The sequence below is a fragment of the Macaca nemestrina genome, chromosome 4 (assembly GCF_043159975.1).
Source record: "Macaca nemestrina isolate mMacNem1 chromosome 4, mMacNem.hap1, whole genome shotgun sequence".
Classification (NCBI taxonomy): Eukaryota; Metazoa; Chordata; class Mammalia; order Primates; family Cercopithecidae; genus Macaca; species Macaca nemestrina.
Genome location: NC_092128.1, coordinates 187572055 through 187587729, shown reverse-complemented (window position 1 = coordinate 187587729; position 15675 = coordinate 187572055). Strand labels below are relative to the sequence as shown.

Below are 15675 nucleotides of genomic sequence, written 5' to 3'. Positions count from 1 at the left end.
CCTGGCTTTTAGGGGACTCTTCCTCCTGTTGAGCTGAAATCTGCTTCCCTGTCACACTGGCTCAGTGGCCCCAATCCAGCCTCTGGGGAAATGCGTGCTGGGGAAAAGCCCTTCTGACACCCGAAGTCAGCCACCAGGTTCCCCAGGCTCAGCCTCCTCCTTCCCACAGTCCTTTGTCCTGAGGCTTGGTTTCCAGGCTCCAAAAGAGCCCCGGGTGAGAGTCCTCGTCTGAAACCACTGGGAAGGAAACACCCACTTTGGACTCAGCAGTTTCAGCCACAGCTTTTCCCAGAGCGGCTTCCTGACATCCCAGGGTCAAGCTCCACCTCTGAGCAGTGACCCACGACAGGACCCCGCGCTGACATCGTCTTGGTCAGGAAGGCAAAGGACAGTGAGAAACAGTTTCAGGGAAATTTTTAAAAAGACCCAGTGTTGAGGAGCAGAGAGACGTATTTTTGATAGGGAACTAAGCCTTCCTGGACAAGAACGTTCAGGGGAAATTCCAGCCACGGCGGGAGATGGATTCGTCACTGGGGACTGAGAAGTGCAGGGGGATTGTGATAATAGGATAAAGGGAAAGGCTTTTGGTAAATAATAGCAGAGAGCCGGTTATCAGGATAATCCGCCAGCAGCAGGCCGGTGTGGCAGGTCACAGGTCTGCAGGCCAGGGAAGGGGCAGGAGGGCCGGCAGCACCTGGAGGACCGGCAGGAGGCGGCCACTCACAGGCCTGACCTGAGCATGCGGCAGGCCAGCTGGCAGGAAGTGGACGCCTCACACAGGGGCCGGCACAGCACAGCTGCGCGGTGGGGGCGGGGGTGGTGGTGGCCAGGTGGCAGCAGGAGGTCCCACAGCCCTGGGTGGGCAGCAGGTGGTGGGGATGCAGCATGGAGCCAGGGCAGGCCATGGTTGTCCGGGCAGCAAGCGCCCTGGTGTCTTCTCCTCTGCCCTCTCCTGTTGATCTCTCTGGGTTTTCTTGTTGAGGTTACTCAGTTCAGGAAACTCTGAGCTGGGGACTCCTGCAACTCAGCAGACCATGTGTTTCCTGGAAACAGAGCCGGGGGTGGCTGGTGAAGGGCTGTCAGTGAGGCCAGGGGCCCGCCTCATGGATGTTCAGGGTCCCCCTGTTGTAAATACTGTCTGGAACTCAACACAAGCACAGTCACAATCACTGCACCAGGGGCCCCGTTTTGACTGAGCTCAGTCATCATCAGGGTCTTCCCGAGTAATGAGAGCCAAGCTACTGGGCTCCATATTGTGGAATAATAATGATGATTATTGGGGGAGCAATAATGCACAGAGGTCTAGCGCTGTGCCAGGCTGTGATTGGCATCTTACGGGGTTATCTCATTCATCTTTGCCAGCATTCGGGGTGGCCGATACCCCATTTTACAGATCATGCAAGTCCTAGATCATTTGCATGATGGGTGCGTGTCCGTGCCACTGCAGAGACGCAGGGATCTGGACTGCTTAGTTTCACTCTGGAATCCGTGGTCGTTACCACTGTGCCAAATTATACTGGGCTCAGGGTTCAATACGTGACTCATCCTGAAGTCCTGAACCAGCTGGGACAGAGAAGATGGATGAAAACATCGGTGGCTCAGGCGTGTGACCACAGTGGGCTTCCTGACACCACACCTCAGAAAAGCCCACTTCACACGAGAAGCACTAGTGGCCACAGGCCACCTCTGCAGACGGAGCCCAGGAGGACCCATCATGGAGGGGGGCCTGAGCTACTCCTGTCTGGTTCCTCTCCCACGCTGAGGGTCTGATCAGTCTCACCTCTGCAGAGGCAGCGTGGGGGAGAGTGAGGAGCTGGCGTGAAATTCCAGGATGCTCCTGCACTTGGGAAGCAGCGGGCAGGAGTGTGGGTGGCACGTTCCTCCTCACACTCCAGCTCTGTTCTCTTGACGGATTGGCCACAGCGCTTTATTCTACGGTGGTGTCACACGGTAGGGGATGAGCCGTCTCTCAGGGCAGAGCTACTCCCTCCATCCCAGGCAGCTCCCAGGGGCACCCTCTGCTCCCGTGTGGGTCCTCCTGTGCCTGCTGGTGGTGGATACAGGTGATTCCTGCCACAGAGCCTTTGGACAACTCAGACACCACGTTAATGAAATCCCCTCCCAGGCTGAAGACCAAGTGGGGTCTCACAACTGTGGACAGAACTTACAAGTCTACGGATCCAGAGCTGATCGGTGGCCATGTGGTGGGAGTGACCTTAAGGCCTAGGGACAAGCCGGGTGAGGCCACAAGTTCAATCCTGTCACAGGCAACTCCTTTCACTACTATAGCTCAGAATCACACTTAAAAACCAAGAGAATTGGTTGCAGCCATGGTGACCATATGTTCTTTTTTTTTTTTTTTAAGTGATTAAAGGCAATTTTATTACAGCAGCATGTACTTACTTTGTTCTAAAAGAATAGAATTCATAAACAGAAACAGCTTTTATATTTGTTTGCAACCTGCAAAATTGAGTTATTTTGCTGATATAAAATGCTAAGAACTCACTAGAGGACCATGCCACCTTCTGAAAAGGCCACACACCTACTTCTTAAATGTGTTAAAGTTACAGCGTGTCCCAGACTCGTCCAGAGCAAAATAAGCAAGCGACTGACTGCTCTTGACTGTCCCTTCCCCAGCAATAGCACTGATTGTGTTGGGAAAAGCCACAGAGCAAGGCTGCACAGCCAGATGGAGGAGACTTTATTTAAAGGCAAAATACCAAAATGGCTCTCTGGTGTAGGTGATTTCTACTTTCATACTCAGCTTGTACAGGATCCCCTAACCTTAATTTCTTTTTCCTTCAGGGGCTGATTTGGATTGACTTGTTGAGAATGGTATCCATTATTACTGAGTCAGGAGAGAAAGGGATTTCTGTGGTTACATGTAAACTTGTGATAGGTCTGCAGAAGTTACAGGTGAAGAGGGTAGTGAGGAAGTCAGCCACGATCCATCTACGTGAAGGTCACACCAGCTTCATTGTACACTTTGAAGACTTTCTCAATGGCATTGACATAGGCAGCTGTTCTCAGGTCCAATCCCAGGTTATACTTCATGGCTGTGCGCATAATTTGCCTGGCAGATCGCTCCATTGTGTACGCCAAGCCAGAATGCACGCAACGTGCACGGATGTGCTTTAGGTTGACTAGGATGAGGCCAGGTGGGCCCTGACCTGCAGGAAGGAGTAGAGGGCATGGGGGGAGGTAAAGGAGCAGGTAAATATCAAAGACGCGTCCTTGTTCTTCTGTAATCGACTCGTAAGACACCTAACCTTTAAAATGGGTTACTTGGTGATTAGGTCACGTAAGACCATATGTGACCATATGGGCGGGTCTCACTCTAGTCTGGTCCTTACTCATTTGGTGCCAGGCTGTAGGGGGTCTCGGCTGGATGTTGGTGTGGGGGCTGGAGTGGGGGCTTCACTCTTAATCCTCCAGCAGCTTCTCTCTGGTGAGCCTGTGGTGGCCTTGCCCTGGGAATACACAGCCCTGCCCATCCCACAGATTCACAGTCAACTCCCACACTGCGAGGGCTGCTCTCCACATGGACCCTTCTTTCCGCTTCTCTGCTCCTTGGACTCCAGGGCTTCAACTGCATGGGCACTGGCCCTTCCTCCTTGGCAGAGTTGGACCATTGTATTTTGCTCAGACTGCAGCTGGTGACACTGCATTTTGGAAGCCTGCCCCAGCAGAGAGCTGGGAAGTGGGAGTTTATCTCCTAAGTTTCTTCTCTCTCAGGAATCACAGTCTGCACTGCTGGTTAACCGCTGCCTGAAAACGAGAGTCTCCTAAATCTCAACTGTATGGTTGATAGAGTAGCCAGTTTTGCATCACTCACTCCAGCAGGTTTCCCAGTGTGATTACATTGTCTATATTCAGTTCTGGTCTCTTCCCCAAAGTTTCTGGTTGATGCAACAGAAGTTGTGGTTCGAGGAGGTTTTTTGGGTACCACTCATGTCTGCTTCAGTGTGGAACTAATGAAGGGAGGCAGCTATCAGGCAGGTGGAGCTAAAACTGCCTGTGCATCACCAATAAATTTGGGCAGGTTCCAGATGTAACAAGAGCTTGAAGAAGGTGCAATTAGTCATGAAACAAAGGGCCAAATAAAAAACATGAGCATCTACAACAGAAAACTGGGTTCCAGAAAACAGCCTTGAGGAAGAAAAACAAGGAAGACAACAGGTGCGTGCTTCTGTGCTGTGGGGACGCCTGGGTCCAGGTATAAAGGCTGCCCAGGGAAGCTGTCCCCAGACATCACTGCCCTCTGCCTCGACCTTATCCAGCCACACACCACCATGTGCCATACCAGCTGCTCCTCAGGCTGCCAGCCAGCCTGCTGCGTGTCCAGTCCCTGCCAGGCATCCTGCTGCGTGCCTGTGGGCTGCCAGTCCTCCGTGTGTGTGCCCGTGAGCTGCAAGCCAGCCGTGTGTGTGCCTGTGAGCTGCCAGTCTTCCGTGTGTCTGCCTGTGAGCTGCCAGTCCTCTGTGTGCTTGTCTGTGAGTTGCAGGCCCGTTGTGTATGCGGCCCCCTCCTGCCAGTCCTCCGTGTGTGTGCCTGTGAGCTGCAGGCCCGTCGTGTATGTGGCTCCCTCCTGCCAGTCCTCCGGGTGCTGCCAGCCCTCCTGCGCCAGCGTCCTCTGCAGACCCATCTCCTGCGGCATCCCTTCCTGCTGCTGACCATGAATCTCCAGACCCGCTGCTCCCAGTGCAGATGAGGCCACACCTGCACACTCCCTGGATGAGTCCTCAGTTGGTCTTCTGCACATGGGGCAGGTGAAAAGCATGCTTAGTGAACCCTCTGAATTCTGGATCGAGAATATGACAGAATGATCTGGAGCCCTTGCTGACCTTGCCCATCCCCCCAGGGAAGTCCGGGGTCCCAGAGTCATTCTCTGACCCCACGAGAACCAAATAAACCAGCTTTCCCTATGCAGCTCTGCGTTTCTGGTCTTTGTTTTTTATTTCCATACTCCCCGCTGTCTATTCTTCTGATTACATAGAATTTGCTGCTAAACCTTCTTCAGTGGTCCCTTCACACAATCCTCATCAGAAGGTGGTGTCCCGGGTGGAGGGCACGGCTAAAGATGCCCATATGGTCTCGCCCAGGACTCCCAGGGCCCAGGTGCAGTGGCCACAGCTGTGACTTACCCGCCCGTGGTGGAGTGAGTGGTCTTCCCCACTGGCTGTCCACTCCTGCTCCAGGCCAGCAAGCCCTGCACTGATGGCCAAAGCCTCAGAGGACCGAGGATCAGGTTTTCCCATGTGGTTGGTGGACGTCCTGTTCCCAGGTTGCGGAGGATCTCGGGTTTACAGAACTGGATTAGTTCTGCAGCACACACTCCCATCACTGGTCCACATATGGCACTTTTAAAAAATTGATACATAATATCTTTATGTATTTATGGGGTATATGTGATACTTTACACACAGAGGATATGTAATGATGAAATCAGGATATTCATCACCTTGTCTATCACTTCTCCGTGTTGAGAACATTTTACACTCTCTCTTCCAGCTGATGTGAGACATATAATACATGGTTAACTGTAGTCACCCTATGCTGATATCAAATACTAGAACTTATTCTTTCTGTGTAACTGCATGTTTGTACCTATTAACCAAACTCACTTCCCCTCTAACACACACCCCTCTTCAACTCTGGTAATATCATTCTACTCTACTTCCACGGGATCAACTTTGTAAACTCCCACATGTGAGTGAGAACATGTAATATTTGTCTTCAGTGACCTTTGGTTCCATCCATGTTGCTGCAAATGGCATGACTTCATTCTTTTTTATGGCCGAATAAGATTCCATTGTGAATATATGCCACAGTATCTTGATTCATTTATTTATTGATAGACACTTAGGTTGAATCTGTATCTTTGCTATTGTGAATAGTGCTGCAATAAACATGGGGGTGCAGGTATCTTTTTGATACGCCAATTCCCTATCCTTTGAATAAATAGTAGCAGGATTTCTGGATAGTATGGTAGTTTTATTTTAGTTTTCTGAGAAAGCTCTGTACTGTTTTTGATAATGGCTGTACTAATTTACACTTCCACAAATGAAGTATGAGTTCTCTTTTCTCCACATCTTTACTGGCATCTGTTATTTTTTGTCTTTTTGATAATAGCCATTCTAATTGGGGTAAGATGATGCTATCTCATTCTAGTTTTGACTTCAGTTCCCTGATGATTAGTGTGATGTTGAGTTTTTTTTGTTTTTTGTTTTTTGTTTTTTGTTTTTTTTTTTTGCATACCTGTTGGCCACTTGTATGTCTTCTTTTGGGAGATGCCTATTCAGGTGCTTTGCCCATTTATCAGTGGAATTATTTGTTTTGTTGTTGTTGTTGTTGTTGTTGTTGTTGAGTTGTTTGAGTTCCTTACCTATTCTGGATATTGGTCACTTTTCAGATGCATAGTTTACAAATATTTTCTCCCATTTAACAGGTTGTCTCTTCACTCTGTTGATTGTTCCCTTTGCTGTGCAGAGCTTTTCAGTTTAATATAATCTCACTTGTCTATTTTGGTTTTTGTCGCCTGTGTTTTTGTAGTCTGAGCTATAAACTGTTCGCCTAGACCGATGTCCTGGAGCATTTCATTTATGTTTTCTTCTGGTAGCTTTATGGTTTTCAGGCTTATGTTTAAGGCTTTGATCCATCTTGAGTTGATTTCTGTATATGATGTGAGGTAGGGATCCAGTTTCATTCTTCTGCATGTGGCTATGCAGTTTTCCCAGCACCATTTATTGAGGTTTTTTTTTTTTTCTGTATTGTACATTTTTGGCACCTTTGTTGAAAATCAATTGGCTGTAAATATATGGATTTATTTCTGGGTTCTCTATTCTGTTCCATTGATCTATGTGTCTGGTTTTATACCAATACTATGCTGTTTAGCCTTGTAATATATTTTGAAGTCAAGTGGTGTGATGCCTACAGGGTTTTTTTGGTTCCATATGAGTTTTAGGACTGTTTTTTCTACTTCTGTGAAACATGTCATTGGCATTTTGATAGAGAATGCATTGAGTCTGTTGATTGCTTTGGGCAGTATGATCATTCTAACAATGTCATTTCTTCTGATCCATGAACATGGAATGTCTTTCCATTTGTTTGTGTCTTCTTCAATTTATTTTATCAGTGTTTTGTAGTTTTCCTTGCAGAGGTCTTTCACATCCTTGGTTATATTTATTGCCAGGTATTTTATTTTTAAAATAGCTATTGTGAATGAGATTGTGTTCCATGGTGGGCAGGTCTGTGTAAACCTACCCCCAAAGTTCAAGGAAGCTGAGAGGCCACAGAAAGAGGCTGACAGATCCAGTTTCTCAGAAAGAAACATTTAATAAGGACTTAAAACAGAAGCCATGTGTGACTTGGGTGGTGATAAGATAAGTTGGCGGATCCCTGTGCCATTACCCCATCCACACCCAAGGCTTATATACCATAAGGAAAGGGCATACGTGATTTAGAAGGGCTCTGTAATCAATTGAAGTACAATAACATCAAGGTTGTTTTGAAGCAAGATTTATAGTATGTGCTCTTATACAATGAACAGTAGATTAAACTGGAAATCTTAGAGGCCTTCCAAGAACAGGTTAACTAGAAGTCCATATGGCAGATTAGCATCCAAGATAGAGTTGTTTTAGCCTTCATGGATTGCCTTTTTGCTTACTTTGTCAACTAGTTTGTTATTGGTGTATCAAGACACTATTGATTTTTATATGTTGATTTTGTATCCTGCAACTTTACTAAATTTGTTTATCAGTTCTAAGAGATTTTTGGTGGAGTCTTTAGGTTTTCCTAAATATAAAATCATGTCATGTGCAAAGAGGGACCATTTGACTTCCTCTATTCCAATTGGGATGGCTTTTATTTCTATCTCTTACCTGATTGCACTGGCTTGGGCTTCCAGTACTATGTTGAATAGGTGTATTTGTCCATTCTTACATTGCTATAAAGCTATACCTGAGACTGGGTAATTTATAAAGAAAAGAGGTTTAATTGGTTCATAGTTCTGCAGGCTATACAGGAACCATAGAGGCTTCTGCTTCTGGGGCAGCCTCAGGAAGCTTACAATCATGGCAGAAGGCAAGAGGGGCACCAATGCTTCACATGTCTGGAGCGGTGTGGGGTGGTACAGGGTGCCACACACTTTTAAACAACCAGATCTCACAAGAACTCACTATTATGACAACACCTCCAACAGGGACAGTGCTAAACCATTCATGAGAAATGGCCCTCATGATCAAATCACCTCCCACCCGGCCCCACCTCCAGCACTGGGGATTACAATTAAATATGAGATTTGGGTGGGGACACAGATCCAAACCATGTCAATAGGAGTGATTAAAATAGGCATCCTTGACATATGCACGCATGCCTCTACTTACTCATGCCGCTATGGCAGCTCCCGTGTCCACCAGCAGCACTGTCTGCTCGACAGAGATTCTGTGGGCCTGTCAGTTATCAGGTGTGACCCCCGCTGCCCAGAGTTGTCTCTGTGGGAAGTTTGTCCTCCGCCCATTGCGACCATGCCACAGATACTCTATTTCAGGCAGCTCTGGGTTGACTACTGGCAAAATTGCTGGAGCTGGCCTCTTCTTTGTTGGTGGAGGTATTGGTGGCACTATCCTGTATGCCAAATGGGATTCCCATTTCCGGGAAAGTGTGGAGAAAACCATACCTTACTCAGACAAACTCTTCGAGATGGTTCTTGGTTCCACATCTTATAATGTTCCATTGCCAAAGAAATTGATTCAGTCTGGTCCACCAAAAATCTCTAGTGTATTGGAAGTAACAAAAGTCTAAATAGCCTGCCTCACAACTCCAAAAGCCAAAGGGAGATACTCCAGCTTCAGCAACAGCAGGTGATACGCTGTTGGTCCCTGGGGTTCAGCATGAGGAATCTTTAAAAACTGATCACCCTGAAATTGGTGAAGGAAAACCCACACCCCTCCACTTTCAGAAGAAGCATCCTCATCTTCTGTAAGGGAACGAGCACCTGAAGAAGTTGCAGCTTGCCTTGCACAACAGGAAAAACAAGAACAAGTTAAAATTGAGTCTCTAGCCAAGAGCTTAGAAGATGCTCTGAGGCAAACTCCAAGTGTCACTCTGCAGGCTATTTCAGCTCAGAACGCTGCGGTCCAGGCTGTCAATGCGCACTCCAACATATTGAAAGCTGCCACGGACAATTCTGAGATTGAGGGCAAGAAGAAGTCTGCTAAGTGGCGCACAGTGCAGGGTGCATTGAAAGAAGGCGGAAAGGCAGTAGAGGAAGCTGCTGATGCCCTTCTCAAAGCCAAAGAAGAGTTAGAGAAGATGAAAAGTGTGACTGAAAATGCAAAGAAAGAGGAGGTTGCTGGGGCCAAGCCTCATTTAAACTTCACAACACGATAGTTGATCTGGATAATGTGGTCAAAAAGGTCCAAGCAGCTCAATTTGAGGCTAAGGTGGTATCTCAGTATCATGAGCTGGTGGTCCAAGCTTGGGATGATTTCATTACTCCAGAAGTCCTTCCTGGGTGGAAAGGAACGAGTGTTTCTGACCTAGCGGACAAACTCTCTACTGATGATCTGAACTCCCTGATTGCTCATGCACATCGTCATATCGACCAGCTGAACAGAGAGCTAGCAGAACAGATGGCCACAGAAAAGCAGCACATCACATTAGCCTTGGAGAAACAAAAGCTGGAAGAAAAGCAGGCATTTGACTCTGCAGCAGCAAAAGCATTAGAACATCACAGAAGTAAAATGCAGTCTGAATAGGACAGAAAGATAGAGGAAGTCAGAGACGCCATGGAGAATGAAATGAGAACCCAGCTTCACTGACAGGCCGCTGCCCACACTGATCACTTGCGAGATGTCCTTAGGGTACAAGAACAGGAACTGAAGTGTGAATTTGAGTAGAACCTGTCTGAGAAACTCTCAGAACAAGAATTACAGTTTTGTCGTCTCAGTCAAGAGCAAGTTGACAACTTTACTCTGGATATAAACACTGACTATGCCAGACTCAGAGGAATTGAACAGGTTGTTCAGAGTCATGCAGTTGCTGAAGAGGAAGCCAGAAAAGCCTACCAACTCTGGCTTTCAGTGGAGGCATTAAAGTACGGCATGCAGACCTCATCTGCAGAAACGCCTACTGTCCCACTGGGTAGTGCAGTTGAGGCCATCAAAGCCAACTGTTCTGATAATGAATTTACCCAAACTTTAACCACAGCCATCCCTCCAGAGTCCCTGACCCGTAGAGTGTACAGTGAAGAGACCCTTAGAGCCTGCTTTTATACTGTTCAAAAACTGGCCCAAAGGGTAGCAATGATTGATGAAACCAGCAATAGCTTGTGTCAGTACTTCCTCTCCTACCTACAGTCCCTGCTTCTATTCCTGCCTCAGCAACTGAATCCGCCCCCGGAGCTCTGACCTGAGGATATAAACACATTTAAATTACTGTCATACGCCTCCTATTGCATTGAGCATGGTGATCTAGAGCTAGCAGCAAAGTTTGTCAATCAGCCGAAGTGGGAATCCAGACGAGTGGCACAGGACTGGCTGAAGGAAGCCCGAATGACCCTAGAAACAAAACAGTGGAAATCTTGACAGCATATGCCAGTGCCGTAGGCGTAGGAACCACTCAAATGCAGCCAGAGTAAGGTCTAGGAAGATTTTCGTAAAGTCGTATTTCATGTCGAAATCAGCAGTGATATATGATGGGTTTGCAACAAGGGTCCCAGCATTGTCTAGAAATGAGCAGGTTTACAAGTACTGTTCTAAATGTGAACACCTGTTGCATTTATATTCTTTCCACTTGCTATCACGCTAGTGAACTCCAGGAGTGCTTTCTTTGCAACTCAGGTAACATTTTCTGTTTTTCAGGTTTTACTGATCAGACTTGTGAGGCCAATCAAAATAATGTTTGTGATCTCTACTACTGTTGATTTTGCCCTCGGAGCAAACTGAATAAACAAGATGAAAACTGAAAAAAAAAAAAAATGCATCCTTGTCTCATTCAGTTCATAGAAGAAAGGCTTTCAGCTTTTTTCCATTTAATATGATGTTAGTTGTGGGTTTGTCATACATGGCCTTTATTATTTTGAGGTATGTTTCTTCTGTGCATAGTTTGTTGAGAATTTTTATCATGAAGGATATTGAATTTTGTCAAATGCTTCTTCTGCATCTATTGAGATGCTCATATACTTTCTGTCCTTCATTCTGTTGCTGTGATGTATCATGTTTATTGATTTGTGTATGTTGAGTCACCCTTGCATCTGTGTGATAATTTCCACTTGATCATGGTATATTATCTTTTCGATGGTCTGCTGGATTCAGTTTGCTAGTATTTTGTTGAGGAGTTTTGCATCTATGTTCATTAGGGATATTGGTCTGTACTTTTTTTACTGTGCTTTTGTCTGGTTTTGGTATCAAGGTAATGTTGGCCTCATAGAATGAGTTAAGAAGAATTCCCTCCTCTTCAATTTTTTGGAACAATTTGAGGAGAATTAGTGTTGGTTCTTCATGTGTTTGGTATAATTTGGCAGTGAAGCCATTCAGGCCTGGGCTCTTCTTTGCTGGGAGACTTTTTATTACTGATTCAATCTTGTTACTCATTATTGGTGTGTTCAGGTTTTCTATTTCTTTTTGATTCAATCTTGGTAGGTTGTATATGTCCAGGAAAATATTCATTTCCTCTAGATTTTCCAGCTTTTTAGAATATAGTCTCTGATAATCTTTTATATATAAAATATAAGTATATATTATATATAAAAAATATATTTTATAATTATATATTTAAAATATATATTAAAAAAATATATATATATTTTAAAGACAGGGTCTCCCTTTGTCACCCAGGCTGGAGTGCAGTGACCTAATCATGGCGTGGTCATGGCTCACCACAGCCTTGACCTCCTGGGCTCAGGTGATCCTCCCACCTCAGCCTTCTGAGTATCTGAGACTACAGGCATGTGCCACCATAACTAGCTAATTTTTGTATTTTTTTTTTTTTTTTGAGACAGAGTCTCGCTCTGTCGCCCAGGCTGGAGTGCAGTGGCCGGATCTCAGCTCACTGCAAGCTCCGCCTCCCGGGTTCACGCCATTCTCCTGCCTCAGCCTCCCGAGTAGCTGGGACTACAGACGCCCGCCACCTCGCCCGGCTAGTTTTTTGCATTTTTTAGTAGAGACGGGGTTTCACCATGTTAACCAGGATGGTCTCAATCTCCTGACCTCGTGATCCGCCCGTCTCGGCCTCCCAAAGTGCTGGGATTACAGGCTTGAGCCACCGCGCCCGGCCTAATTTTTGTATTTTTTATAGAGTTGGGCATTTGCCATGTTGCCAAGGCTGGTCTCAAACTCTTGGGCTCAAGTGATCTACCTGCCTTGGCCTCCCAAAGTGCTAAGATTACAGGCATGAGTCACTGTGCCCAGCCAGATGATCTTTGGTATTTCCATGGTATCAGTTGTAATGTCTCCTTTTTCATTTCTGATTTTGTGTATTGGGGTCTTCTTTCTTTTTCACTTGGTTAGCCTAGCTAGCTGTTTATTGATTTTGTTTATCTTTTTAAAAGACCAACTTTTTGTTTTGTTAATTCTTTGTATTTTTTAAAAGTCTATTTTGTTTAGCTATATTCTTTATTGTCTCTTTCCTTCTACTAATTTTAGATTTGGTTTGTTCTTGCTCTTCTAGTTCCTTGAGGTGCATCATTAGATCGTTTATTTGAAATCTTTTTACTTTTCTTTTTGAGATGGAGTCTTACTGTGTTGCTCAGACTGGCCTTAAATTCCTGGGTTCAAGTGATCCTCTCACCTCAACCTCCCTAGTAGCTGGGACTATAGGCACCACCACATCTGCCTTTTTGATGTAGGCATTTATTACTACTAATATCCCTCTTAGCACTGTTTTTGTTGTAGCCTATAGGTTTTGATATGTTGTGTTTCCCTTTTTTTTTTTTTTTGAGAAATTTTTTGATTTCCTTATTAATGTCTTCATTAACCCAATAGTCATTTAGGAGCATGTCGTTCAGTTTCCACATATTTGTACAGTTTCCAAAGCTCTTCTTGTTACTGATATCCAGTTTTAATTATTGTGGTCTGCGAAGATACTTGATATGATTTTGATTTTTTAAAGTTAGTTGAGACTTGTTTTGTGGTCAAACATAAGGTCTGTCCTGGATAATGTTCCATGTGCTTATGAGAAGAATGTGTATTCTGCAGCTGTTGGATGAAATGTTCTTTAAATGCCTATTAGGTCCATTTGTTTTAAAGTTCAGTTTAAATCCAATTTTTTGTTGTTGTTGTTGATTTTCTGTTTGGATGATATATCTACTGGTGAGAGTGGGGTGTTGAAGTCCTCAACTGTTATTGTATTGGAGTCTATCTCCTCCTTTAGATCTAATAATATTTGCTTGTATATCTGGCTCTTTTGGTGTTGGGGGCATATAGATTTAGAATTGTAATATTCTCTTAAGAATTTCCTATGTGGCCAGTCCAGTGGTGATGAATACCCTCAGCTTTTGATTGTCCACGAAAGACTTTATTTCTGTTTATTTATGAAGGATAATTTTGCTAAGTATAGTATCCTTGGCTATCAGTTTCTTTCTTTCAGCACTTTGAATATATCATCCCATTCTCTCCTGACCTGTAAGGTTTCTGCTGAGAAATCCACTGTTAGTCTGATGGGGGTTGCCTTATATACGACTAGTTGCTTTCTTCTTTCTATTTTTAGAATTCTCTCCTTGTCTTTGACTTTTGACAGTTTGACTATAATGTGCCATGGAAAAGAACTTTTTGAATTGTATCTATTTGTTGATCTGTGTTAGTACGTTCTTGCATTGCTATAAAGAACTACCTGAGACTGGGTAATTTATAAAGAAAAGAGGATTAATTGGCTCATGGTTCTGCAGGCTGTACAGGAAGTGTGGTTTGGGAAGCCTCAGGAAACTTATAATTATGGCAAAAGGTAAATGGGAAGCCGAAATGTCCTACATGGCTGGAGCAGGAGGAAGAGAGAAAATGGGGGGGGGGGGTGTTACACATTTTTAAACAAACAGGCCTCATGAGAACTTACTATCATGAGAACTGCAAGGGGGAAATCTGCCCCCATGATCCAATCACCTCCCCCTCAGCCCCTTCTCCAACACTGAGGATAACAATTCAACATGGGATTTTGGCAGAGATAGAATTCCAAACCATATCAGGATCTCTGAGCTTTCTGCATCTGAATGTTTAAATCTCTTACTAGACTAGGGAAATTTTCACCTATCACTTTGCTAAATAGGTTTTCTATGCCTTTGGGCTGGGCTTCTCTTTGTTTTCTGGAACATCCAATATTAGAATATTTGCTCACTTTATAGTTTTCCATATGTCAGATAGGCTTTGTTTATTCTTTTTTTCTTTTTGACTGAGTTGTTTAAAAAGACCAGTCTTCAACTTCTGAAATTTTTTCTTCTGCTTGATCTGCTGTATTGTTGAAGCTCTCAAATGGACTTTTTATTTCATTTATTGAATTATTCATTTCCAGGATTTCTGTTTGATTCTTCGGTTATGATGTCTGTCTCTTTGGTTATTCTCATTCATATCCTGAATTGTTTTTCAGTTTATTTGTATTGTTTATCTGTGTTCTCTTATATCTCACAGAATGTCTTTAATATCACTATTTTGAATTCTTTTTCTGCTAATTCACACATTTCTTTTTCATTTGAATCTGCTGCACAATTCTTGTGTCCCTTTGGAGGTGTGACATTTCCTTGTTTTTTCACGTTTCTTGAGTCCTCAGATGTTGATATCTGCACATCTGACGTAACAATCACTTCTTCCAATTTTGGGGACTGGTTTTTTTATGAAAAGACTTTTTCCTGAAGATATGTCTATGGTGGTGGCTGGGTGGGATACTTTAGCTATTATTCTGGGTGCATGCAGTAGTTTAGTCTGTGTATGATTTCTTTGGCTATGAACAGCATCAGTAGTGTTTGTGATTTGCTCAGCGGTTTGGCTGTGATTGTCAGTGGAGGCTGTGGTGAGGCTTTTCTGGGGTCAGAAATACCAGGTTAGCCAGATCCCAGGCCCCGGTGTTGGCAGCAGTGGGCCAAATGTGCCTGTCCTTAGGCCCCTGAGTAGCATATGCTGGCACTGGTGTTACCATGTCCAGGCAGGCTGATTCTTGGGCCTCCAGACAGCTTGCTTGTGTGCTAGCAGTGGCAGCAGTAGGATGGATGCATGGATGGGTCCTTGGGCCACTGGGCAGTGTGTCTGACATGGATGATGGTAGTAGCAATGGTGGGACGGCCTTTGGGCTCTCAGAAAGCACTTACTAATGTTAGCGGTGGTTGTGACAGGCTAGGCAAGCCAGTCCCCAAGCTCCCAGGTGGCACATGCAAGTGGGCACTGGTGATAGTGGCAGGCTGGGTGGGCCCATCCCTAGGTCCCTGGGAGGAGTGCATAGATGGCCGGCATTGGTAGACTGCATGGGGGGGATCACCAGGCCCCCAGATGGTATGCTTGGGCACTGGGGGTGCAGTGCCAGGCCACACAGTATGCATGGACACAGGCTATGGTGAATAGTGTGGGGTAATTTATGATGGTGGGTGTGGAAAGCCTGTACTCAGGGTACATGCAAGTGCATGGTAACCCCTGCCTTATTGATGTGTCCAGCTGGTATTGCACTCCTGCAGCCCTTCTGGGTTGGTGGGGGTTG

At 45.2% G+C, this 15675-nt stretch overlaps 1 protein-coding gene and 2 pseudogenes across 1 annotated transcript; all 3 read left to right on the top strand.

Annotated features, from left to right (window-relative positions):
• Positions 1-1787: 1787 nt before the first annotated feature.
• On the top strand, positions 1788-4679 carry LOC112425029 (keratin-associated protein 12-2-like). The gene has a single exon (XM_024790012.2). The coding sequence runs from the start codon at positions 4293-4295 to the stop codon at positions 4671-4673; it is 381 nt and encodes a 126-aa protein (XP_024645780.1). The 5' UTR covers positions 1788-4292; the 3' UTR covers positions 4674-4679.
• Positions 4680-8370: 3691 nt separating this feature from the next.
• Positions 8371-10642, top strand: LOC105472532 (MICOS complex subunit MIC60 pseudogene; annotated as a pseudogene).
• LOC139363023 (MICOS complex subunit MIC60 pseudogene) lies at positions 9789-10639 on the top strand (annotated as a pseudogene).
• Positions 10643-15675: the final 5033 nt, after the last annotated feature.

Bases quoted from the DNA above. Each gene is read 5' to 3' on its own strand.
- LOC112425029 (XM_024790012.2), top strand. From the start codon at position 4,293: ATGTGCCATACCAGCTGCTCCTCAGGCTGCCAGCCAGCCTGCTGCGTG.